Source organism: Anas platyrhynchos, chromosome 9 (assembly GCF_047663525.1).
Source record: "Anas platyrhynchos isolate ZD024472 breed Pekin duck chromosome 9, IASCAAS_PekinDuck_T2T, whole genome shotgun sequence".
NCBI lineage: Eukaryota > Metazoa > Chordata > Aves > Anseriformes > Anatidae > Anas > Anas platyrhynchos.
In genome coordinates, this window is record NC_092595.1 from 15,072,573 (window position 1) to 15,097,203 (window position 24,631).

At 42.0% G+C, this 24,631-nt stretch overlaps 1 protein-coding gene across 2 annotated transcripts in view; it reads left to right on the plus strand.

Moving 5' to 3' along the window:
- Positions 1–24,209, plus strand: part of PAK2 (p21 (RAC1) activated kinase 2) — a 49,101-nt gene extending 24,892 nt beyond the window's left edge. For both annotated transcript variants that reach the window (XM_027464818.3, XM_072042248.1), the window contains exons 3-15: positions 1,355–1,455; positions 2,044–2,194; positions 3,004–3,035; positions 3,376–3,483; positions 4,785–4,917; positions 5,707–5,770; positions 11,478–11,526; positions 13,855–13,967; positions 14,533–14,650; positions 16,152–16,251; positions 18,960–19,156; positions 19,741–19,878; positions 20,396–24,209. In XM_027464818.3, coding sequence (XP_027320619.1) covers positions 1,355–1,455; positions 2,044–2,194; positions 3,004–3,035; positions 3,376–3,483; positions 4,785–4,917; positions 5,707–5,770; positions 11,478–11,526; positions 13,855–13,967; positions 14,533–14,650; positions 16,152–16,251; positions 18,960–19,156; positions 19,741–19,878; positions 20,396–20,482 — 1,391 coding nt within the window. In that variant the 3' untranslated portion in view covers positions 20,483–24,209. The remainder of the gene's footprint in view (positions 1–1,354; positions 1,456–2,043; positions 2,195–3,003; positions 3,036–3,375; positions 3,484–4,784; positions 4,918–5,706; positions 5,771–11,477; positions 11,527–13,854; positions 13,968–14,532; positions 14,651–16,151; positions 16,252–18,959; positions 19,157–19,740; positions 19,879–20,395) is intronic.
- Positions 24,210–24,631: the final 422 nt, after the last annotated feature.

Genomic DNA, 24,631 nt, shown 5'->3' on the forward strand with positions numbered 1-24,631 from the left:
CACGTCTTTCCACTGCATTGTTCAGCTCGATGCAGCCCACATGGCTTTTCATTTGTAAGTATTGTCCTCGGTTCCCTGTCCTTCCTTTCCCGCCAGCATGAGGGAATTTCAGACAGATCCCCTGGCTCTGAGTGACGTGATGTGTGCTTGCCCCAAGAATTTTTAACCATGGAGTTACTAGGAGGTGCTGTTTTATCTGCTCTTCTTCTGTACTGAATCTTCTTGACTTCTTGTATTTAAAAGCAAATCAATTTTTTTTTTGCCAGGCAATCATAAAACAGTAGGCAAGGTAGATTTTAAAACGGTGCGCTGCTTTCATTCCTTGCTGTAAGGACTATGGCATTCTTGCTGGCTTCATGTGTGCTGTAATACATGCTGCTGATTCAGCTATCTGCTCTGTGAGCCCTCAGGCATTGCCAGGAATAAACACTCACTTTTCTTGGTATCAAGCAAGACATGCTCTGCAGCTCGCTGCCAGGGCTCTGCCTTTCTGCAGAGGGCAGTGAGGTGAAGCCTTGAGCATCGGATCTTTGCCCAGAGAGCAAGCAGCGAGTCCAGTCTGCTGTGCTGCCAGGGGAAGCGAGCAGGGCTTGGGCTTTTGGACAAGGACAAGAGAACAGGGTCTTGAAGCCTTTTCTGAGGAAGGGGAACCTAACGGTGCATAGCTGTACATTAGATTTAGATTTAAATGGAAATGGAAGACAATTTGCAGTTATTCTGTCTTAGAAATAAATAAATCTCCAAACCAAGTGCCATACGTTATAAAACATCTTCCAAATTTAACTGAATCTAGGTTGAATTGTGCACGTGGTCTTTCTCATTATCTATTCCTGCTTCTGTTACTTATTATGCTTACTTTTTGCCTTTTTTTCTATGTTTAAATTAGATAATTGGTCTAAGGCTACAAACTCTTTATCTTCATCGCGGGAAGTCCTGATTTGCATTAATTACCTTGAATTGAAGCAGCCAGGCAACTGAGTTTTAACTGTCTTTAGGGTGAACTTGAGGGTGAACTGAAGTTGTCTTCAGTATTTAATACATATTAAAATGTTCTTTTTTGAATTGTAAACACTTCATATGTGTTCCAGAGCTCTTTGTGCTCTGGGGCTCTTGATCTCTTATTTGATTGCTGCCACAGTATAAATGATTTGAATGAAAGAACTTGGTGATTCTTGTGGGAAGTCTATACCAACCTGAAGATATCAAGTCACTGTGTTGTATATTTAAAAACTTCCAGCCTGTAAAAAGAATAAAGGTTACGTTCGTCCCAGCTGTTACGTTTGGATTTGTTATGCTCTATTGAGACAATAGGACTTTAAGTCTATGCTCAAGTGATCTTCTAATCTCTTTACAGGAAGCAAGAAAAAGGAAAAGGAACGTCCAGAAATCTCCCCACCATCAGATTTTGAGCATACGATCCATGTCGGCTTTGATGCTGTTACGGGCGAGTTCACTGTAAGTACACCTGGCTTGGAGGTGCTGAGCAAACAGCTGTGGGTCAGCGCTGTAGTGAAGCCATTGTGGGATTTCAGAATGAAGTGTCAGTTTATCTCTTATCAAATAAATAATTTTACTGTGTATTTGTATGGCCTGTGGAGTAACAAGACTGACCTGTTAGCGCTTGAGCCGTGTGTGTGTACCATCTAAAGCTTTGTATCACGTGGGGCAGCCTTTGAGAAACACCATGGGGAAGAGAAGTACCCTCATCAGTTCGCTTTCAGTACTTTTTAACACTGGTTCTACTGAGTGCTTTTGTAGTCCTGTTCCTCGTGACTGACTGATTACACCTGAAAGGTGTTCTGTCATGATGAGACAGCGGGCCGGAGCCCCTGAACGTTTGAGACACTGAGCAGTCAGGAGGTATTTCAGCTGTAGCTCAATTTATATTTTATTACCCATCTATGTTCCCATTAAAACCCCATCCTACCTGTTGGTGTGTTTAAGGCTGTACCTGCTATACATTGTATGGAGGAAATAATTTTGTTCTCATTTTTAAATCTCTTCAAAATGCTGGATAAAGACTTAAATCATATATTATTTCAGGGAATGCCAGAGCAATGGGCTCGGTTGCTACAGACCTCAAATATCACGAAGCTAGAACAGAAGAAAAACCCGCAGGCAGTACTAGACGTGCTGAAATTCTACGACTCCAAAGACACAGCAAAGCAGAAGTATCTGAGTTTTTCTGCTCCAGGTGAGATGCACAAGGCGTACTGAAGGGGGAGCTGGGTGTTTGGATCCATCTTCCTCTCTGGGGATAATAAATCAGATTCAAATGCTGAAAGAGCAAGCTACTTTTCAATGAGGAACAAACATTTGAAGATGGATCTAAAACTTACTGGAAATTGGCTTTGTCCAGTTTATTTCCTGTTTTAAGTGGAGAGGGGAAGAAATGGAACTGGATATTTAAAACAGCAACCCAAATTAATGGGCTGTGTTTACAAAGCTGGCACTCTGTAACTGTGATTAATTGTTTTTGTACTGGAGACCTTGCTTTTCCAGTTTGAGATGGGAACACGTATCTAGATGCTTGCTGTCTATGAACTTGCATTTTTCTGTCTCCTGTGCAATGACATCAAAGATGCAGAGCAAGTTGTTCTTCCTAGGTCAAGAGCTGTATGGAGGGGGGCTGAGAGAATGATTCCTACAAATGCACGCAGTTCCTTTTATCTAGTTCTCTTCCAAATCATTTGCATTCTGAAAATAGCCTAGTAATAAGGCTTTGTAGTGTCCTCAGCCTTGACTCAAAATACAGCTTAAGGGAACAGAAATACCCATTTGATTCTGCTTTCACATCTCAATAAGACAGGACACACGAGTGATGTGCGATGCTGAGTTTGGAAAACTCTTTGTGGGTGATCAAGTGAGGTGAAGAGCAAGTTGGGAAACCATCAAATTGTGCTTTCTGAGAGATGAGGAAATCTCTAAAGTGGTCCATGTTCTTTACTCTGTGCACCTCATTATTTTTGTAATGATTTTGTTTTTTCTGTTTTTGCTATTTAGAAAAAGATGGTTTCCCTTCAGGAACACCAACGGTGAGTGAGTTTACTCTTGTTTCTTCTCAAGCACATACAGTGTCACACTTTCTGTATTTGTTATATAACTGATCTTGTAATATAAAACAAAATGAGATTTATGTTCTTAATCCACAATAAAAGGGGGTCAACAAAGCATATTTCACTGGATTAAAAATATGTGAGTCTTGTAATGAAACATAATAGTGCACCTTGACCTCTCAACCTATCCTTTTCTTTTGATATCAATCAGAATTTTTTTTATCTTCATATAAAAATATTAATAATAAAAAAGTATTTTACACTGTGGGGGAGATGATTTTGTTTGTATTTATAATTTTTAACTTTGGAAAAAATGTAGACCAATGCCAAAGGTTCAGAGCCATCAACAGCTGTGGCAGATGATGATGACGATGATGAAGAAGCGCCTCCTCCTGTTATTGCTCCGCGGCCAGATCACACCAAATCGGTGAGTGGCTGTAAAATTTACAGTGCAGACTTGCATTTCACAATATCGCGGAACTTTTTCTACTTCTTTGTTATTGCAAAGTGTTTTATTTGTGAAGTGACCTGTTGTAAGCTTTTATGGAGAAATTGGGTTCTTATTCACATGTGCTTGCCAAGAAAATGCATAATTTGCGGATACAACTTGGATCAGAAATCTTGAAGTTAACGCTGATTAGTTTGTTGGCTTATGTTGCAGTGAGTCAGTTATGCTTGTCCTTCAACCCAAGATGCAAGGAGGAGGCTTTTTAGTCCTAAAAAAAAAAAGTCTAGTTTCTGTATCTTTGCACAGTACAGTGGTATGAGTGTACTGCATTTATTCTTTTTATTTGATTACAGAGTGATAGCCTCACCTAATGTACTGTGTAAGCCCACAGAAATTCAAATTTAGGATTTGAATGCTTATTTCTCCCACAAGGTCATCAGTATTAGGTGAAAAGCAAAATGCTTAAGAAGTTGTTTAAGTTTCATTGTGATTATCCTGAACTGCACATCTGGCTAGCAGAGTCCCCGGGTTAGCACATCTAATTTTTTGACCAACACAGATGTACACGCTGCTGCTCTGTTGACCACTTATTTTCACTCCAGGAGCACAAAAGTGTGATTTGTGTGTGTTTGTCAAGTCATGCAGCTTTAGAATTGCCTATTTGGGCTATGTGAACGTATACAGTGTGACAGGTCTATGGTTTGGTATTACTGGGGTAGCTGTGCGTGGCTTTAAACTTGCATAGTTTTTCAGGTGCAGGTCTACTCCAGAGGAAGTGTAATAAAGCTCCAAGAAAATTCCCCTGAACCAGGGACAACTGGGAAATTCCCAGACATTTGTGTCTTTTTATGGTGAAGCATGAGTGTTTTTCCTTTAAATCTTAGGAGTAGTTGGTCTTGCCATTAAATAGTGATTTGTTCTGTGAGACTTGGAAATTGCAGGAATGTAATAAATAGATGAAAGGGCCCTTCCTTTTAACTTGCGTGGGTTACAAAGAACAAGCAAATAGAAAGCCCAGAAAAAGGCTGGCTGTGGAAGTTAATCTGCTAGCATCCACTCTGTACAGGAAGCTTCTGCCTCTTTCATTTAGAGGCCAGTAAGGTTGCCAGCATCTCGACTTCCTGGAACGTAATGTTTTTCAGGTCTCATTTCTGCCTGCAAGCTGTTACGTAAAATGTTGCTTAGTGATCTTTGAAGAATGGGGATCATTTTCAACTGAAAGTCAGTGATCATAAAGAAAATGCTCAATTAAATGAGTAAATGTTCTATCTTAACAACAGATTTATACACGGTCTGTAATTGATCCCATCCCTGCATCAGCTGGTGACACTTCTGTCGACAGTGGGACGAAATCAGGTGACAAGCAGAAAAAGAAGACCAAAATGTCAGATGAAGAGATCATGGAAAAACTACGTAGGTGTCTTTTCTTTCAGATAAACGAAGGCTTTAGAACTGCTGGGGCAGTGGGAATTAAGCTTTTGCCCTAATCCTTATTTCTGTGTAAGGGTTTGTGAATACTGTGCTTGCTTAGTTTTGTGTCAGACAGTAGCTGAGAGGAGCTGCATTCAGAAGTTTTGCTAATAGCAATGCCTTGGAGCCCTAAAGGGTAAAAATACATTGTAGTTATTTTTTTCTCTTATTTTTTTGATTAAAGTTCAATAGTGATAATGTTATCCACATGTGCAGTATATCCATCATAATGTAAAATATTCCAGTTTCTGTTGTAGCTTGTTCCATAATCTTCTTGAAGATAATTTTTCACCGCATTAATGTTCCTGTGCTTAAGTCAGGAACTGACTGGTTTCTGGAGCAGGCTAACCTAATAGATTCATCATAATCTCATATGGGGTTTTGCTGTATGGAAGACTATCATTAAGATGAAATACTAGTGGGAAATAGCATGATCTGTCTTGTTTTACTCTAAACAAGTATAATGACTGAGACTGGGCCTTTTGTAACTGGAACTGAATCAGGAACCGTTGGCAGTTCATGCATCAGACTTCACCACATGAGCTGACCCACTTTTGGAGGTATCTTGCTCATGCCATTCCCACTGAAGGGGAACGGTGGGATTTATGCATTTTTTAACATGGGCTGACAGTCAATGCCGTGCTACAGTAGCACAGAATATTTCCAAAATCCATGCCTCTTCTAAGATTTTATAAGAAATGTTTTTCTTTTTTCTGTTTTTTTCCTTTTTAGGCACTATTGTGAGCATAGGTGATCCCAAGAAAAAGTACACCAGATATGAAAAAATTGGGCAGGGGTAAGTGTTCATCCCTACTTGTATTCCTGGTGAGCCACTGCTAAAGGCGATCTCTCTGATTCTGTCAGGTAGCCACCACTTCCTGAAGCAAGCAGAAACGTTGGCTGTATTAAGCAGTAATAGGCAGACAGTGAAGGCTTTACAGTGGTAGAACTTCCAAATTGTCTCTAAGTGCAAAAGCAGAGCACTGTGACTTCTCTCTGGGTGTATTTAGTCCTCTCTTTTCCCAGAAAGATGCATTCATCCGTTTTGTAACATGACTACTGAATAGCTTGGGGTTATATCGGAAGGCTTTCTGCCTGCTGAACTAACAATACTGCCTTGACTAATTTATTGCTTTAGTGTTCCTATGGATTCTTTTGAGCCAAAAGTATATTCAACGCTAGCTTCTCCGGCTTTGATTATATGTAGCTGACTCATACGATATACTTCTCAAATATGTCTACGTTTGAGGGAGGGCTTCCCCTGGAGGAAGATGAAAAGGAGTGCCTTCTACAGAAGGGGCTTCCCAGCTTTTCTGATCATAGGGATCAGCACAAGTTGTAGGGGTTTAGGCATCTTCAGTGCAGTTTGTCTCAGAAACAAGTGTACTTCTGATTAATTTGCCTCAACAGACAGGCATTTCTATGATATTGCTTATTTTTAACAGCTTCTTGATAAAGCTCTTGCAACATTGAAAGCTAACACAATTTTGTGTTTGTGATTTGCCTGTGTTGCCGACGGAAGGAAGACACAGCACATCAATATGAGTGAACAGTGAACTTCAACTTTAATGGATAGCTCAGTCGCCTTTTATCTAGTTTGAACATAATCAACTCATACATATTGCAGAAACTAAGCTCAGGATTGGTTAACACTTCCCGGGCTTTTCAGTCTGGTCCTCCTTCTTTTGGCTACTTGTCCCACCTTAGGGACTTTCCCGATGGCCCAAGGGCATCGTGTCCTTGAGCCTGATTGGCTCTCAGCCAGCGGTGTACATGCCAAGGCTCATGTGAGTTGAGTACGGTGCTTCACCAGCCCATTGTCTCCCAACTGCTCAACATTCACATGTCCCGCCTCACTTAACGATTCCTCCACAATTCCCCCGTTTTTATTTTGCAGCAACTATAATCAATATAACTGTAAGTAGAAAACGAAGTTCCTCTTTGACAAAGAAAAAAACATCCACCCATGTTCCCAAAAACAGATGTAAACCAACCTCCGAACCAACTATCTTTTACTACAATTTTTTGCGTATGATCCCTTAACCATTTCAAACATAATCAACTCATCAACGAAAGGATCAGACGCAGAAGCGAGGAATAGGCAAAATGAACTTTGTCCGGTTTGCTTTGCCCATGTGACCCACATATTGGTTTGAGGATCGATTTTGCTTAGGATGGCACTATTACGTCCAACCGTCATTGTCAAAGATAACGCAACCAGAATCCCTTGTGCCGTTAGATCAGCCATGGTTGCTGTTATTCGTACTTGATGACTTTTCTTCAATGGCTGGTTTAACACATCGACTAGGAACCCAGGTTGGCCCTGTAGGGGAAGAGATACACACATAACCTCGCCCCATATAAATCACATCAGCAGGCCCCAGCCATTGTCCCGTTTTCATATCTTGGTACAGTACTCTCATAATACATTTATTATCATTTTCAGACTTAATGTAATGACATGTCGCGGGTGGTTCCTCATCATCTCCAAATACACACAAATGATTGAGAACAAATAAGGTTTTATCCACCCTCTCTCTAATATCTGTAATGTCTTTAAACTTTTCCAAGTACTGCTTAACTGTTCCATTAGCCCTTAATGAGTCTTTATCTTGGGCTTGTAAAATTTGGTGTTTCCAACCATGCTCATCCTTCCAAGTCACTGCAGCAGCTTGAGAACGTTTTCCTGCATCAGTGAAAACTGTCACTGCATTCTTAAGTGGGATAGACGATCGTTTTGGCTTAGTTATCCATCCCTGGTTTTCCATCCATGTCAGAGCTGTTGATTGTAATGTTTTTGCTACTATAGTAGCGCCATCCTGTAGTAGTGCAGCTTGTAACTCTTCAGAGTTTTGTATATACCATTCCGAATCGCCTGGTTTCATGGGTAACCAGATAGTATTTGGAGGAACCCCATCCACTTGCAATATTCGATTCCTCCCCTTCTTTACTAATTCTGCTAATGTTGCAATTTTTTCTTGAATTTTTCGTCGAGGTTGTAACGGAGGAGCTATCCATTCTAATACCACAGTTTCTCCTCCCTTCTCCCCCGTTTTTATTTTTTGCTGTGTTATGGCACCCATCAGGCATTTTGAGCCACATAGAACGGTAAGATCGAGTGGCTTATCAGATATACGTCGATGCGTGACACTCGTTGTGATCAAAGATGCGATTTGTTGTAGTATTTCTTGTTGTTTTTCTGATAGTGTCACTTTTGAAGCAGGATCAGTTCCTTTTAATAACGGCCGAAGGGGATTTAACAGTTCATTCGGAATCCCGACTACTGGCCTGATCCATTGTAAATCTCCCAGCAGTTTTTGAGCATCATTAAGAGTTTTGATATCCGATTGGATTTTAAGTTTTTGAGGCTGAATGGTGGAATCTGTAATTTTCCAACCCAAAAACTTCCAGGGACTTGTCTCCTGAACCTTTTCCGGTGCAAGTACGAGTCCCAGTTGTTTTAAGGTCAGTGTTAAGTCATTTTTCTGTTGTAGACTTGATTCGAATGTAGGCCAATGCGGTGGCCAACTTTGCGCAATGATTATTGTCACATCTGCGCCAGTGTCCAACAATGCCTCAATTTGCAGTTTCTCATCCTTTAAACATACTGTGATTTTTTGTCGTGGTCTCTGCTGCATGCCAAGCGTTAATAACGCTATTTTTCCTGCGGAGCTAAATGCTCCGAGTCCTTGGTCCTTATTGACCATCGGTGGTAGAGATGCCGCAAGGTGTGGCAACGGAATTAATTGAGCTATCTTTGTATTCCGTGGCACATGCATTGGAGGAAACATTGCAGAAACTATAATCTGTATTTCCCCACAATAGTCTTTATCTATAAGTCCAACCAATATTTGTAATCCATTCAAGGTAGCAGACAATCTTCCGATCAATAAAGCTCCTACAGGATCACCATTGACAGTAACTGGTCCCGTAACTCCTGTTCCTACCCTGGTGGGTTTAGAGTGCAATAGCGTTACATCTACTGCTGTTGCCAAATCCAAGCCGAGGCTCCCTCTGGTGGCTGGTCGGAGGTAAACGGTGTCGTTCCGGCCGCTGTGGTAAAGGCCGCTTTTTGTGTCGTCGCGGGGCAGTCCTTCCCGCTGCTCTGGCCGTTTCCCGACGCACCATACCGACAGATGACACCACACTGATCTCGTTTTGCACTCTCGTTTCCTATGTCTGGTGATCCCACAGCGAAAACAACGCGGTGGCAGTGAAGTCCCTCGGCCAGTAGGACGGCCTCCGGGCGTTTGCAAAGGAGCAAGGGCAGCGAATACTTGATTCTGCGATTGCTGTGCAGTCTCTCTGAATACCTGTGCCTGTTCTTTCATGCTATTCCCTAGTTGTTTTATTACATCTACCAGCATAGCCTGCGGACCCACGGGTACCTGAGCCATCCTTTCTAAACCCTCCTCAATTGTCCAAGTTCCCGGTAACGTAGCTAATATACTACGAGTTGAAGGGTTGCAGTTTTGAATTGCACACTGCTTTAGAATAGTGCCCTTTAGATAATCAGGTACCCCAGCCGCTTGTATTGCGTTTGCTACTCGATCAATAAACAACCCAAATGGTTCCTACCTTCCTTGCTTGATGCCCATATAGGATGGTATCCCCCCTGGCTCTCTAATTTGGTCCAAGGCTCTTCGAGCCAATCTCATTGATTCTTTAGCTTTGTCTGGACCCAGCAACGCTTGTGTCTCTAATCTATAATATGGTCCGAGTCCCATCAATTCCTCCAACGTGACACCATACAACGGATCTCCAGGTGCCCTTATCACAGCTACTGCCTCTTGACAAACACTTTGCCAATGCGCATTAAAAAGAAGCTGTTGATGTTGTGTTAGGATCAGCTTCATTATACAACGTATGTCCCCGGGGAGCAATATATTAGTTCCCCAAATATAATCTAACATTTGCCGAGTAGGTTCCCCCTTTAAGCCAGAATCATTTACTGTAGATCGTAATTGAGTTAATAGTTTCCAGTATAAATTTGTCATATTAACGGTCACATTACCCTGTGCATCTGTTGGCGAGTATACTACCGGAAAACCTTGTGTTAACTGTGCTGCCGTTTCATAATTCCCTTCATGCAGTGCCTCATTTGCTATTTGCCTCCATCGCTCCTTTCCAAGGCCAATAGGGCCTGGGTCAAAAGGCACGTTCAGGTCAACAGGGGGCGTAACAGCAAAGGCCTTCGATGGCTGCAGACCTTCTCCTCCCTGCGCCCCCGTTGTGAAGGGATTTATATTTGATGGAAATGAGTTAGCACTGGTCCTTTCACTTGCTCCTTTCTCACTTTCTATTGGAGCAGTTGGAGCTGTTGGTAGTGAGAGCTCCTCCTCTGCTACAGAGGACATTGTCACAGGCACCCCCGAAATTCCCGAGACCCCCTGTGTAATAGTAGAAGTTCTAACGGAAGGTGGCAACGGGCAATCTGTTCCTTCCATATTTATTTGCTGTGGATTAACATTATTAACCCTTCTTGGTGGTCCTGACCACTCTGTTGCAGCAGCGGCAACTCTTTGTTCATCTTTATGTGTGGCTAATGCATTAGCCACTATTCTCCATGGCCTCATCAAATCTCCCAGTAAACTTAACATCGTTCCTAACATCATCAAACAATTTATTTCCAAATTTACGCCACTCTGTTTGTTCAAAAAACTGTATCAGGACTTGTAAAACAACCCTTAGCTATCCCATATACTAATAACCCTGGCAAATCTTTTTCTACAATCTGTATCTAAAATGCTCCGCTTTTCTAAAAAGCATTTGAGCAAATAATACGCCGCTTATCTTTTCATACCTTTATATACGTCGGTTGCAGCCTTTGCAAAGACCTCGGCGGCGCTTTTCCGGCGGGACCCTAAATAGGCTCATCCCGGGTGCGGGGACTCCCTTTCACCTTCGCGCGCACCTTCCCGGCGCGGGTGCGGGGATTCTTGTCCCTTCCACCTCCTGGGCTGCGTTGCAGGACCGGCTTCTCCTTTATTCCGTCCAACCGTGGCCCTGGATCACTGCCAGCAGTGTCCAAATCCTGTTCAGACTTGTCCCTGTTCGGGCGCCAATTTGTTGCCGACGGAAGGAAGACACAGCACATCAATATGAGTGAACAGTGAACTTCAACTTTAATGGATAGCTCAGTCGCCTTTTATCTAGTTTGAACATAATCAACTCATACATATTGCAGAAACTAAGCTCAGGATTGGTTAACACTTCCCGGGCTTTTCAGTCTGGTCCTCCTTCTTTTGGCTACTTGTCCCACCTTAGGGACTTTCCCGATGGCCCAAGGGCATCGTGTCCTTGAGCCTGATTGGCTCTCAGCCAGCGGTGTACATGCCAAGGCTCATGTGAGTTGAGTACGGTGCTTCACCAGCCCATTGTCTCCCAACTGCTCAACATTCACATGTCCCGCCTCACTTAACGATTCCTCCACATGCCTGTTCACGTGCATGTTTTACACAGAGACTCAGCTGGCTGTAATGTGTTTTTTTTTTTCTTCACAGGGCTTCAGGTACAGTTTTCACAGCTATTGATGTGGCAACGGGACAGGAGGTAAGATTGCTGTGCTCATTGCAAAGGAAATACTTTTTCCATAAATATTTTCTTCTGTAGGTGGCTGAAATAATCTGACTAGGTTTCTTTCTGTGGCTCCAATCTCTGCTGTTACCTCCCAAAAGAATGTTTGTCACAGTCATTTGTAACAGTGTGTGCCTTGTTTTGTAGTAATCAGATGATGGAAAGCTAAAAATAGAGTTTTTTTTCCTCTCCAGTGAAAAGCAGAGGGAGTGAGATGTGCCAGATGTGGGTTTTGAAAACAGTTTATCCTTCAAGTATTGTGGGCAATGGGTCCCTGGATTTTCAGAAATAAAACTTATGGTCTTTCAACACTTCTTCTGTAGTCCTGTTTTAGTAGAGGTGATTGATACACATTATCTGTACCTTATCTGGAAATAACTTGTGCCTATGTTTTCCTTTGTTTTAATTAAAATGCCTTCTCCACATTCTGCTCTGTTTTTTCTACTTGATGCTTCCAAACCTGTCTTGTAAAGATGATGACATCAGCAACATCTGTGTGTGTGTCATCCAGGGATCATCTCTGATTCCCCAGGACTAAAATTTTAGGAGTTAAATGCTTCTCTTTAAATTCAGTTTTTGTCTAATTTTCCTCGAAAAGCCTGAAAGTAGCCATTCGTTAGGTCACTGATAAGTAATTACCCTTTCATCAGTAACCACATCTACCAGCACTGGAGTCGGATACCGCATCACAATAAACATAAGCCTTTCAATTGTCTCAGTACTTTCTCTCTTAATTTGCCTTCTGCACACTGCAGTGCTTCGTGTCCTCTCACTGCAGAGTGGATTTTTTGTCTGAGTTCCATTCTTAGACCTTCTCTGTTTCTTTTCAGGCAGGTGGTCTGATGGTTGATTGCTTGTGGTCTCTTCCTTCGTGCATTAAACTGATGTCATAGTCTGGCTTCCTCGATGCTCTCTGTCAAAGGAAGAGAAGGAAGCTTTAGGGGAACTGTTGGGTTTGTCCGTTGGTAAGAAAAGAAGGCCAGAGGAGGATTTCATTGCTGTTTTCAGCTGCTTAGCAGGGGAAGGTGTAGAGAACATGGAGCTACACGTGGCAGGACAAGAGTTAACACACAGTGCCATAAGGGGCCTTCTGGTTGGATATTAGAAGTCTGTTTTTCTCACAGTCATTTTAATCCAGCATAGCATGGGGCTCCAGAGGGGTTGTGGAGTGTCCCTGCTCCTTGACATCTCCATTCAGAACTTAGTTGGGCAAGGCCCTCAGCTCTAAGTTGGCCCTGCTTTGAGCAAGGGGTTGCGCTGAGGTCCCTTGCAATCTTATTTTGTGATTCTGTGCCACAAGTTCTCTTATTTTTTAATGCCTTTGCCAGTGTGTTAGTGATTGTTTCTACGAGATCGCATCAGTCCTTGTGTTAACACTCCAGTTTTGGTCTCATGGATAAGTTATCTCGTAAAGCTTCAAACTGCATCCTTAGTTTTACAGCTAACTGAACAGACTTGAAACAATTCTTCTTTATTTTAGAGTCTGGAACACATACCCTAGTTAAATTATTTCTTGGACAAGATGGTTCTTTATCTTTCCTTCTCCCTCTGGGATAGTTTTTTGTCTTAATTGCTTTGGGAGAGTTTTCCGGTCTTTCTTTTCCCCAAGAGCATTATGTCTCGCAACATTTTCCCCATGACGGTCACTACAGGCAATTGATGTTTCTTTACCTACCTTGACTACCACAATGCCTTTTTATATCTTGCTGGCAGATCATTTCAGTTCTCTGTTCCTGAGTTGTCTCTCAAACTTTGGCTAATTCTGTTGCTTGTACCGTGATAACAATTTACTCCTTATTTTGCTGTAGATTCAAATGTTCCCACTTCATTGTTTGATAGTTTGCTGCGTTTTCAGTGCTTATTCTGTAGAAGTGTTCTTTCAGTCTTTTCTGTCCATGCTGTTTTTTGCAGCTCCTTCTGCCTCCCAGCATTTTCATGCCCAAACACTAATCTAGTCAGAAGAAGATGGAAAAACAAATTGCTTTCCTTGCATTGGAAGGAAACTCTTAGTTGCTATGAGAATCTGTTCTGCTTTAGGCCTGTTGATATAAATTTGGGCAACTATCTTTTTATCTCCTGAAAGTTTCATTTGCTAAATTTGTTGATCTTTTCAGGTGCTGGAGTATGGTGTTGGCTATAAGAGAGAGTTGTACCCTCATAAATAAACAGCCTGCCAGCTGTTCCAAACTCCCTAATTCTGTTACAGAATCTCTCACCTCTCCTATGCTTCTATTGTATTTAGAATGACTGCAAGATTTTGATATTCAGGTTTGAGTGATGGCTGTTTCATTTTGTCCTCATCAGGTTGCTATCAAACAGATAAACCTGCAGAAACAGCCCAAGAAGGAGTTGATTATTAATGAGATCTTGGTAATGAAGGAGCTAAAGAACCCCAACATAGTCAACTTCCTGGACAGGTAAATGAAGACAGCTGGCAGATTCCTTTGTTCTTGGGGGGGGGGGGGGGGGGGCGTGTCAGAGGTTTTAACTTGATATTCTGGTTACAGACTCAACCTTTCTGTATCTCAGAGTCTTAAAAACAAATGACTGTATTTAGAGTGACTTTTTTTTTTTTTTCAAAGTAATCTTTTATGGGGAAATGGTCTAATGATTCAGTAAGAAGCCTTCTGTCATGAATGCAATGTTACATGTAGATGTGGATCAGTGGTGGACACGAGTACAGCTGGAAGATACTGTGTTCTGCATGAGATGTGGGATGTTGGACCTGATGGTCATAAAGGTCTTTTCCAACCTAAATGATTCTATGTTATCCTGCACAGTGAGGTAGTAAGAAGCAGAGGGGTTTTGTTGTCAGCATTGACATTTCAAGTTACTTACCAGAAATCAACTTTCTTTACATTTGCCTTGAAGTCCTTGCAAATCATTTCCTTGACCAGAAGTCACAGTGTTCTTGTCAGTCATTTTTCACTCCTTGATCTCTTGTGATGGCAAACAGGCGTGCTTTTCATTTTTCGTTTGTAGTTACCTTGTAGGAGACGAACTGTTTGTGGTGATGGAGTATCTAGCTGGAGGCTCACTAACAGATGTGGTCACAGAAACATGCATGGATGAAGCACAGATTGCTGCTGTTTGCAGAGAGGTAAGAATTGTATTTGATGAGTAGAGGAATGAAGGTGCATTCTGTTCACTGAGGTTTTATGGTGCATGTACGTTAAGACTAATTGCAACAGTTGCGTTCAGTTAGGAAGAATGCACAATACCGAGAGCAGAAATCAATATTTAAATTAGAAATTTGCACAGAAAATAGCAAAATGAGTCTAACTCGGAAAATTGTGCTTACAACACAGAAGAACGATACCAGTTTTGAGCTGGATGTTTGAGAATATTAAATGACGGAGCACATAAAGATGAACTTGATGCAGACTGTCCCTGTCTTGTTTTAGTAACTATTTTCATAGTATGTGAAATCTGTAGCTCTGCAATGGTTAAACTTTCTTTATGGATTTCTCATGAAAATAATTCTCCAGAAAATTATAGCTGGAGTAATTTTAAGATTTCAGTATGGTATCAGAGTTAAAAGTAGCTGATGTCACACGTCATCAGTTAATTCTGACCTGAGTCAGTGTGTCAGCATCCAGCTCAGGCTTGATTTATTACGGCAGAGGGGAAAGTAATTGTATTATCTGCTGTGCAGGAGAAGCACAGACATTTAAAAGCTCATTTGGCTACATTGGCATGACATCTGCTTTTGATGATTCACCCAAAGGGAGGGGATGGAAAGCAAACTTGTACGTTAACATGTACGGACAGGTAATGATTTCCTGAGAAACCAGAGCTGGAAGCAGAGAAATGAAAGTAACTATGTACAGTAACAATAGTTACTTTTTCTGAGGAAAAAAGTCAAATATTGAGCTACTGTATTTCATGGGAACGCTGCTGCCCAGAATGTTACATACCCTTCATTCTGCAAATCCGTACTACTTTGCTAAAGCAAATGAAGGCACAAAACACTTGCTGGGGATCACACCTGTGCCAAGTTGCAAATTGTAGATGTTCTGCTTATATTAAAAGAGAATATCTTATATGTATTTTTGCCTTTTATTCTCAGATAACAAAAATAAATTTCATTGTGATTTTAGGCAGAAAGATTTTTATCTAGAAACAAGCAAAATCAATATTAGTGGTGTTCATAATGAAGATGTTCTACAGCCTTTGCTGCGGTAAAGGTTGCTTGCAGGCTGAGAATGAAGCATTCCTGTTGGTGAAACTTCAGGCTAAAAGGCTCTCATTTAGTCCCTTACAGTTCCTGTAGCATGAACTTATGAAAATGGCATGTACCAAAATTAACATCCGTGATTTTTTGGGAACATCTTGGATGATGGCTGGGTAATGAGGAGAAGAATTTCTGGGTTTGTTAAGACAGCAGAGAATTTCTCAGATTAAATCATCTTTGACCTCATGAGATCTGGAGAGTATTTTTTTTAGCACAAGAGCTTCCTCTGCTGGTTATTTTAAATAACACCTGTTATGTTTTTGTCCTCAACACTGGCTGAGGGTTAAGCATTGCTTTTGAATTTATATTCACATAGAGAAATTGTACTTCTGTATGCTGATTTATTTTTATTTTTTCCCTCATCCAGTGCTTGCAAGCGCTTGAGTTCTTACATGCCAACCAGGTCATCCACAGAGACATTAAGAGTGACAACGTGCTGCTAGGAATGGATGGATCAGTTAAACTAAGTGAGTACCAGAAAATTGTTTGTGTTCTGTCTTCCTTTTCCTAGTAAACTTTGCTTAAGAGAGTGTACATTAGTAGGAGGAGAGCTGACAGAGAAATTGAGGTGCGTTTTTATTGGATACAAGTAACAGAAATTTATTCCATGTTATAAAGTGTGTAGCTCGTAGGTAGCCAACATTGAAACTCCGAGGGCCCTCAGACTAGGGCTGAGAGTGTTACTCCGGAAGGATGTTGAAGCAAGCTTGTTGCCACATGAATATTGGTAAATATGAAGTAACTGGCAACACAGTGAAGCAAAGCTGCAAATGATTGCAAGAGAAGAGCTGCAGCTAACTGCAGTTGCTTTGCTCATCTTTTCAGATTGCTATGACTTGCCTTTCATGTTTTGCCCTTTTCATTAGAAGGTCACTAATGAGAAAACTGTATATTATTAACCATTTATATTGCAGTTTAGTCTTACGCTGCGCCTGTCCTGGGTCTCCTTTTCTGGGACTGAAAGTGTAATACACTTTCATTAATAAAATCATGAAATGACAAAAGAAACTACTTGCTTTTCAGGTAACTGTCATGCATGCATGAACTTGTGTACAGTAAGTCAGTTTCTGGTGTGTGTAAACATGTGTGGCAATAGAAATATATTGAAAGCATGTGAAGTAGTGCTCAGGATCGTTGAGAGAGAGGGGCATTACCTGACTTTCTGGTATATGGGAGTGTACAAAGCATCAAATGACCAAAGAGTTAAGGCATGGTGTTTTTACAGTTGGTTAGGAGTTTGAAATGTCATGAAAATGCATCCCAGCAGTATTCCTTACTCAGGTGGTTTACAGTCTCATGTCAGTTATGAGAAGGAGTTTGAGGAAAGGTTATGAGCAACCTGGCTTGCTGAGCAGCATCGTTGGATGCGCTGTTGGATGCGCTGCTCGCTTGTGTAGGAGTTTGTTTGTTTTAAAGGTGTTATGCGTTTATGCACAAGTTGAATGTGTTCAGATGCTGATAAGTGAATAGTTAAAATAGAGGGTGTGGCAGTTAGCTGAGGAAGGCTCAAAAATCAAAGAGCTGTCAATGCAAAGAAGAGCATTGTGAATGGACAGGGTAGCAGCCTGTGTAAAGAAGCACTGGCCCAGCAGGGGAGTGGGGGAAGACAAGGAGGGAGAGACAGGCAAAAAGAGGAGTTAGCTATAAAATGTGCTATGTGAAGGGGAGGTATTGTAATTGTTTTGTGTTGAGAATAGCCCTTTGCCTGTGTGGTTATGGAGCTTCTACGAGTTGGTTAGGTAGATGGTAGAAGTTGCTCTTTTTTTCTTTTTTTTTTTTTTTTTTTCTGGCTTCTGGCAACAGGAGCAGGAAGAGTGGCCAACCTGCCTGTTACCTGAGCACTTTCTAGGGCTGTCTAGAATTTAGATAGATGATGTGGTAATGTCTCCTAGAAGGAGACAGCACCTAGTGGAGGCTGTAACACGCGCGTCCTTCCCAGAAAGAGGATTGCTGTAAAGCTGCCCTCACCACTAGTTCCCTACCTATACTACTGGCTAAACTGGGATCTACATCTTGCCTGTGTTTTCTTTTGTGGTGGGATGGTGCTGAAGGCCCTGTTGGTAGGTCAGGAGATACACACTGCTGCTGCTTCTCTGGTGTGTTTGTTGACATAGGCTGTGCTTTGAGTTGGGTATGACACCTCCTGAAAGGCCTGACTGGAAGAAACGCTGGCAAGAAACTTTGCAGCTTCTGTAGGTTTGCTTTTTTTTTTCAGGCAGCGTTTTAACAGTTGGGGTGGGGGTGGTTCTGTGTTACGCTGTCCTCTTGGTACAACTTAGCATTTCCAGAACTGTGGCTCTTTTGTCGGTACTGCTTGGCATAACACTTTCAAAATTGATTCAAAATTTAAAATTATCTCTCTTTCTCTCTCTCTCTCTCAAACTTAGTGTCAATAATAAGGTAAAATCTGGTTCCTGCCTTAACTGTGTTCTTATTGATGCTTTACATGCCTGGGAAGTGGGAGTGCTGCAGCTGGATAAAGTAACATGATGGAACATGCATTGCTGCTGCACCTGAAGGCTATAGGAATAGGTGACTTTTCTTGTTTTCTTGAGTGTGGTTGTTCTCTTCAGTAGTTACCTTGTGGAAAGGTTTGTTTGTCTAGGTTCCTTCCGCTGAGTGGGGTAGCCTTGTTTCTATGTCTCCGTCAGCTGTAGTACCTGTATTTGATGGCCAAATTGCTGTGAAATGCTGAACTCAATAGCTGCAGAATTAAAATCTGTTTAGCAGGGCAGAAGCTATGGTTTGTAGATTCGTGTTACTTCATTCAGGCTGTATAACGTATTTGCTGTGCACAGAAGAGTTGCCTTTGGTGTTCTGCTTGATTTCTTGTTTTGGCTGCTACCAGTCTAGGAATATTGAAGGAAGGACTGGGCAAAATACCATTCTTCTGCAGGATAATACTTATGTCCCTACTCCAGTGGACAAAAAGCTTTACCTTCATTCAACAAAAGTCTGCCCTGCTTAAACACCTTAAGGTTTTATACCCGTTTTGCACACTCAAGTTCGTAATATGGAGAATGTGGTGGGGAAGAAAGAAAAGTCCCCTCTCCCTCCCAAGCCCCTCAAGTGTGGAGGAGTATAATATATGTGTAGTAATAGAGAAGTCTTCTAGGAAGTCCGCTTACACGGGATGCACTGATTTAACTTCTTTTTAAATTCTGTTATCCTACAGCCGACTTTGGTTTCTGTGCTCAGATAACCCCAGAGCAGAGCAAGCGCAGCACTATGGTTGGAACTCCTTACTGGATGGCTCCTGAAGTGGTCACACGGAAAGCCTACGGCCCTAAAGTGGATATCTGGTCTCTGGGCATCATGGCTATTGAGATGGTAGAAGGAGAACCCCCGTACCTCAATGAAAACCCCCTGAGGGTAAGAAGTCCAGACATGACTAGAACTATTTGTGGGTGTTTACCATGTGAATATTTTAATGGACTCAGTGTGATTCTTGATAGCATTTACGTTAAAAAGAAATCAACCCCAAAAGATGACGAGCTTCAGTGGAGCAAGAAAATTCCTCTCAAAAGAATGACAGCTGTCCTATATGTGCACTCAGCAGTTCTTCTGTTCAGAAGACAAGTGAAGCACAGCAATTGTACCGGCTTGTAAACTAAACAGTAGACTTTGTGTTCAGTCTTCTGTGCTAGTTTAGGGAAGGTAAATCCATTAGGTTCTGAAAAATGCTGTTTGTGTCAGTCTAATATTTTCTTTGCCAAGGTATGTAGATGTATCTCTTAAGTATCTGTTGCCAAAAGATTTTGAATGTTATTTTGCTACTAGCAAGAATAGGTCGCAGCTACCTATAACTGGCATTCTTAAAATTCTTCATCTCATCGGGGGAGGCAAAGTAGACTGCAGAACCCTTTCTCGTCTAGACTAAGGAATTGCCTCTAGGCAAATCAGTATGACATCTTTTAAAGACTTGGCTTGATGATACGATATTTCTCATTTTGCAGGCTTTGTATTTGATAGCAACTAATGGCACACCAGAGCTGCAGAACCCCGAGAAACTATCCCCAATATTCCGGGATTTCTTAAACCGATGTTTGGAGATGGATGTTGAGAAAAGAGGATCAGCCAAAGAATTGTTACAGGTAAGAGTCAGCTTCTATCACAACCTGAGATATGGAGGCCGCTTGTAAGGTATGCCTCTGATAAATGGCAAGGTAGACTTGACACCCTCTTCTGTTTTGTGTTTTCCCCTGAGGACTCCAGGGGAGAGTAATTTGGGAGGAACCACAGTCATCAAAGATTGTACTTAGTCTTTCTGACAGTAGTCTGTGCCATTGTTCTGCCACTGCTAAATTATCTAGTAATTTTTGAATTTACTGTAAGAGAGCCATTGAAGTGAGCACAGTAGGACTGAGGGAAGGCATTTGACCAAGGAACCTCTTTGTGGTGCATTACTGGAAAAGAAAGGCTGAGGCTCTTTTGGGAAGAGAAGGAATGATTAGCAGGCTAAGGGTGCTATGAACTGTTGCATTCTTTGGATCTGTCCCTTCAGGAGCTGTGCATTGATAGTGTTTATGCTGCTTTATTTTTATGGAACAGTGCTGTGTGGCTTTTTAAACGGTCTTTTACTAATTTACTGTGTTTCTCTCTTCCTGGCAGCATCCCTTTTTGAAACTGGCCAAACCTCTGTCTAGCTTGACGCCACTGATCCTGGCAGCCAAAGAAGCAATGAAGAGTAACCGCTAACATTATTGCCACGGCCTCCATCTTTTTGTTTGTTTGTTTTTTACAAATCTTTATAATATATGAAATTGTTACACTTCTGGGGGGAGGGAGGAGATTTGCTGGGGGGGTGGGAAACATCTGCAAAAGGGAAGAAACTCTCATCCAGAAGACGCCCAAAATAAATTGTGGTGACTCGAGTGATCCCTTTCTGGGGTCCAGAAGGAATTGAGGACTGAATTACTGGCCCTTCTGTTTTTTCTTTTTTTTTCTTCTTCTCCAGACAGCCCAGAAATGCCACTTACTGTGCCCAGGGTTTTAAGGGTTTTAATGACTTTGCTGTTAACAGCTCCCGTTCATTGTACCCTTCTGGGTACTTTCAATACTTGAATGACCGATTCAAGCTTTCAGAGAGCAGCACTAATTTTACCTGCTGATCTCTTGCATTCTCCTCTTCCTCCCCTCTACCTGTTTACTTTTAAATCTCTCTAGTAAGCTCCCATATAACTAGATTCATGGCAAATGTGACAAATGTGAAGGTACATCTTGCCCCTCCTTCCCTTTACAGACTAGCTGTCACTGTACTGTAGAATTAACAACTTGTCTACTTAAGAAATCATAATATGTTGAGATGTATTTTGCTTTTTAAGACGAGTATGGAGAGAGGGGGAAGAGAAGTATTCAACTGTTTTTCGTATGCCTGTGCTCTGTGGACTTTTAATCAAAGATGTGGCCTCTTTGTAGAAACCTCACGATTGGTCAAGTCTTTGGATGTCAGTTTTTGGATATGTAGGTAAGGGTCAGATACTTTATTTATGATCAAATGATCAACTATAGTCAGGGCAAGAAAACAGTTCCAGCTGTCTTCCTGTGTGCTCTTTTTTCCCATTAGACTTGCTGGCCAGACGCTTAAGGGATATTTTGCTTGGTGTGGTGGGTGGTTCAAAAACACGTATTGTATCTGTTCTCTGACTTTGGCTTTGGAAGTTATGCTGGTGCCTTTGACTTTTTTATTTTACATTTCCCTTCTTTGTATCAAATACATTTTTGTATATGTTGTAATTTTTTCCCCAAGCGAATAATGCATCAACCTATGGTGTTGTCAGAATTTAAGTATTAGAGCTATTTTTTCCAATTTTGTATGTGCTCTATTTGTATTAATGAAATCAAAACAAGTAATCAGATATGAGGACACTGAAGACGCAGGATGTTTTTTTTAATATAGTTCGAACAGAAGAGTATGAACACTTGGAAATGCCAAAGCGCTGTTCTGAGAAGACGGAGGCTGAGGAGGGAGAACAGTGCCTTCAGACATCGATGGGGCTCATTTGGCTGGCTAGTTGGAGGCTGAAGAGACTTGATGTGTCACGCTGATCCTTTCTCACTGAAAACACGCCAGCCAGAGTGGCTGAAGTCGAACATCCAATGCAAGAAAAAGTGCCTCCTTCTGAGGGACAGTGAGTGACTTCAGTGGTTGATTTCTTGGAGTGTTAATGGGGCAAGTGTAAAAGAGTCTGTGCCCCCTGGCTACTTTCGGCGCTGCAGTCTATGCATTTCAACTTCCCAAACAGTTTAATGAAGAACTAACTGTAGTTACAATGTGCCAAATGATTCTGTGAAAGAATAACCCATTACTTTACCGGGATTTTATCACTTTCCCAGTGGGCAGGACCTGGGATGGACAGACTTGCTGGGTATTGACAGAGGACCCCAAATAAAATTTACGCACACTTTTACAAACGTTGCTGGCAAAAGATAGAAATCATTTTCAGATAATGTCAGTGTTCGTATAACGATAGAAATAACTGCATGGGGACTGGTAGCCAAGGTATGACAAAACTAACTTCCAGCTGAGAGCAGCCAGCCAGAACTGCTGAGCCTGTTTGTGCTTTTGAGGGGAGAGGGGAAGCAGGGCTAGGGTCCCAAAATGCCTGGTGTAACTCATCAGCTTCTCGGAGGTGGCTTTGTACCAACAAGATGCCTTACTGTGCAGGGAACTGCAGTGCCACGCACGGTTCAGTTTGTGTTCTGCTCTTGTGTGGTAGGCACCCAAGTAAATGACGCTAGCTACGACATCAGAGGATAAAATCCCTCTAGCTGTAAGTGTGAGAATAGCTACAGTTTAAAATTCAAGATAGTGTCGCGTTTCAGGCAAATAAATAAATCTTTTTCCCAGGCAAAAGGTCCTGCAAGCCCCAGACCCTGTAACACTGTAATGGTAGTGCCCCTGGTTTGAACATGTCTGGCTTCCTGATCAAATGAAGTAGCAAGGAGGCTTGGCTGAGGAAAAGCAAACTGTCTTACTGATGATTCCCTCGGTCCATTGCTGGCAATGGACTTTGTGAAACTCCTTGTGCTAGAGTTAAGGTGGGGGCTTTTCTTTTTTTTTCCTTTTTCTTTCTTTTTTTTTTTTTTTTTGATGGCACAGACTAGGCAGTAAGATAAGTATAACTTGTGAGAAATTTAGAATTTTTTTTAAATAGAGGAACATGAAATCATAAGTAATTTTAACTTATTAGTTCACTTTTATTGATGAATGAGAATGGTTTTAAACTTATATTATGAAATTTGTCCCATTTAGCGTACTTAGGAGACGGTTTCCAAGCTTACAGTCATCCTAGCAAACAGGACTTAGCCCGATCCAGGAGTTTTACAAAACATATCTTGGTGCTTGCTGTGTGACCCAGCACGGTGTTTAGCCCTGCAGCTGCGAAGTGTGCGTCTCCCCAGCCCCACGCAGCAGTGGTGTTGTTAAAGGGTGATGTTTCTTGCCACCTGCTGCCAGCAGCTGGAGTCAGAGATGAGCTGGATAGTGACTTGAGCTGGCAGGGAAGGAAAGCTTCAAGAAGGTTGCTGTGCCGTACTTTTGTGTCTTAGTGGCTGGGCAATGCTTCTCTAATGATGTCAGCTGTATGAGTCTGCAAATTTAAAAAAAAAAAAAAAAAAAAGCAAGCCACATTTTTTTCCCTGGAGGGAGCAGACGAGCATTTTTAAGACTTGCTGCTGCTCGACTTGTCTAGGGTAGACAAATAGCGAATAGCTGGAGTTTGAGCAGATGCTGAAAAGGAAGGGATTGCTTCTGCAAGTGCTGGGATTCCCATACGTCTCGCTCGCCTAGGTGCCAGCAGAAGATCCTGAATTGGATTTTAATCCAGCCTGCAGGCAATACGTAGGGAGCGTAACGTCCTGTGGTGTGACTGGTTGGGTGTACGGGGCTGGGTAGCTCGTGGTTGGCATGCGTGTGTGCAGGGAACGTTTGACTCCTGGGATTTTTGTTATCATGGAATAAATTGGATTCCTCGTTGAAAGCAACCATGGCACTGGGAATGTGCACTTTGACCTGCCTGGGCGGTAGCAAGGTGTGCTGGGGGCTTCCCCCTGCTCTCTGGTGCAGGGGGGCCCAGGAGGTGCGGGCAGAGCAGTTGCAAGATGCTGGGCTCCCTTGTCAGAGGGGGTGGCTGGGGGCAGTAAAAAAAACAAAAACAAAACAAACTGTTAAAGGTCTTTTCAGCTGGCGTTGAATAAGTGTCTCTGGTCTGTTTTCCCTCTGTCCCTCACACTGTCGGTGGAAATGGAAGTGGGTGCAAGCTTTCTTTTTATTTTTTTTAACTGTCTTCAGATTTTAATGTTGCCTTTTGTGTAATTTAATCCCATTATGTTATTTAATTGTTACTGCAATATTAACTACTGTATTTGTTGACTTTGTTTAATAACTGTTCTTTCAGGGCTAGAAATAAACTTCTAAAAAACATTTTTTTCATCCCCTTCCCCGTCATGAGTTTATGCCTTCTGAGACAAGAGTAACTGAAAAGAGTAAATGTTTAGATGTCGTAATGAGATTAGCAAAATGTAATCATGTCATTAAGCTTCTTATGACTGCTTTACAATGGATATCATTTTATGCTGCACTAGCCCATCCTGTTTCTTTTCAAGTTTGATTACTCATCAGTCTGTGTGCCGCCCTCATGTGATAACCACGAGCTTTCCTTGCCACCGCACGCTGCTGGCAGTCAGTTACTCCTCCAGAGCACCGATGGGGGAGAGCACACCTGGAGCACCCTCTTTTTACCCATCATCACAGAGATCCTGTGCTATTTTGTGAAGGGAGCAAAGCAGCAGCCTCTCAAAGACCGGCCTCGTTCATCTCAGTTGTCTTTCACCACCCACTCGCCT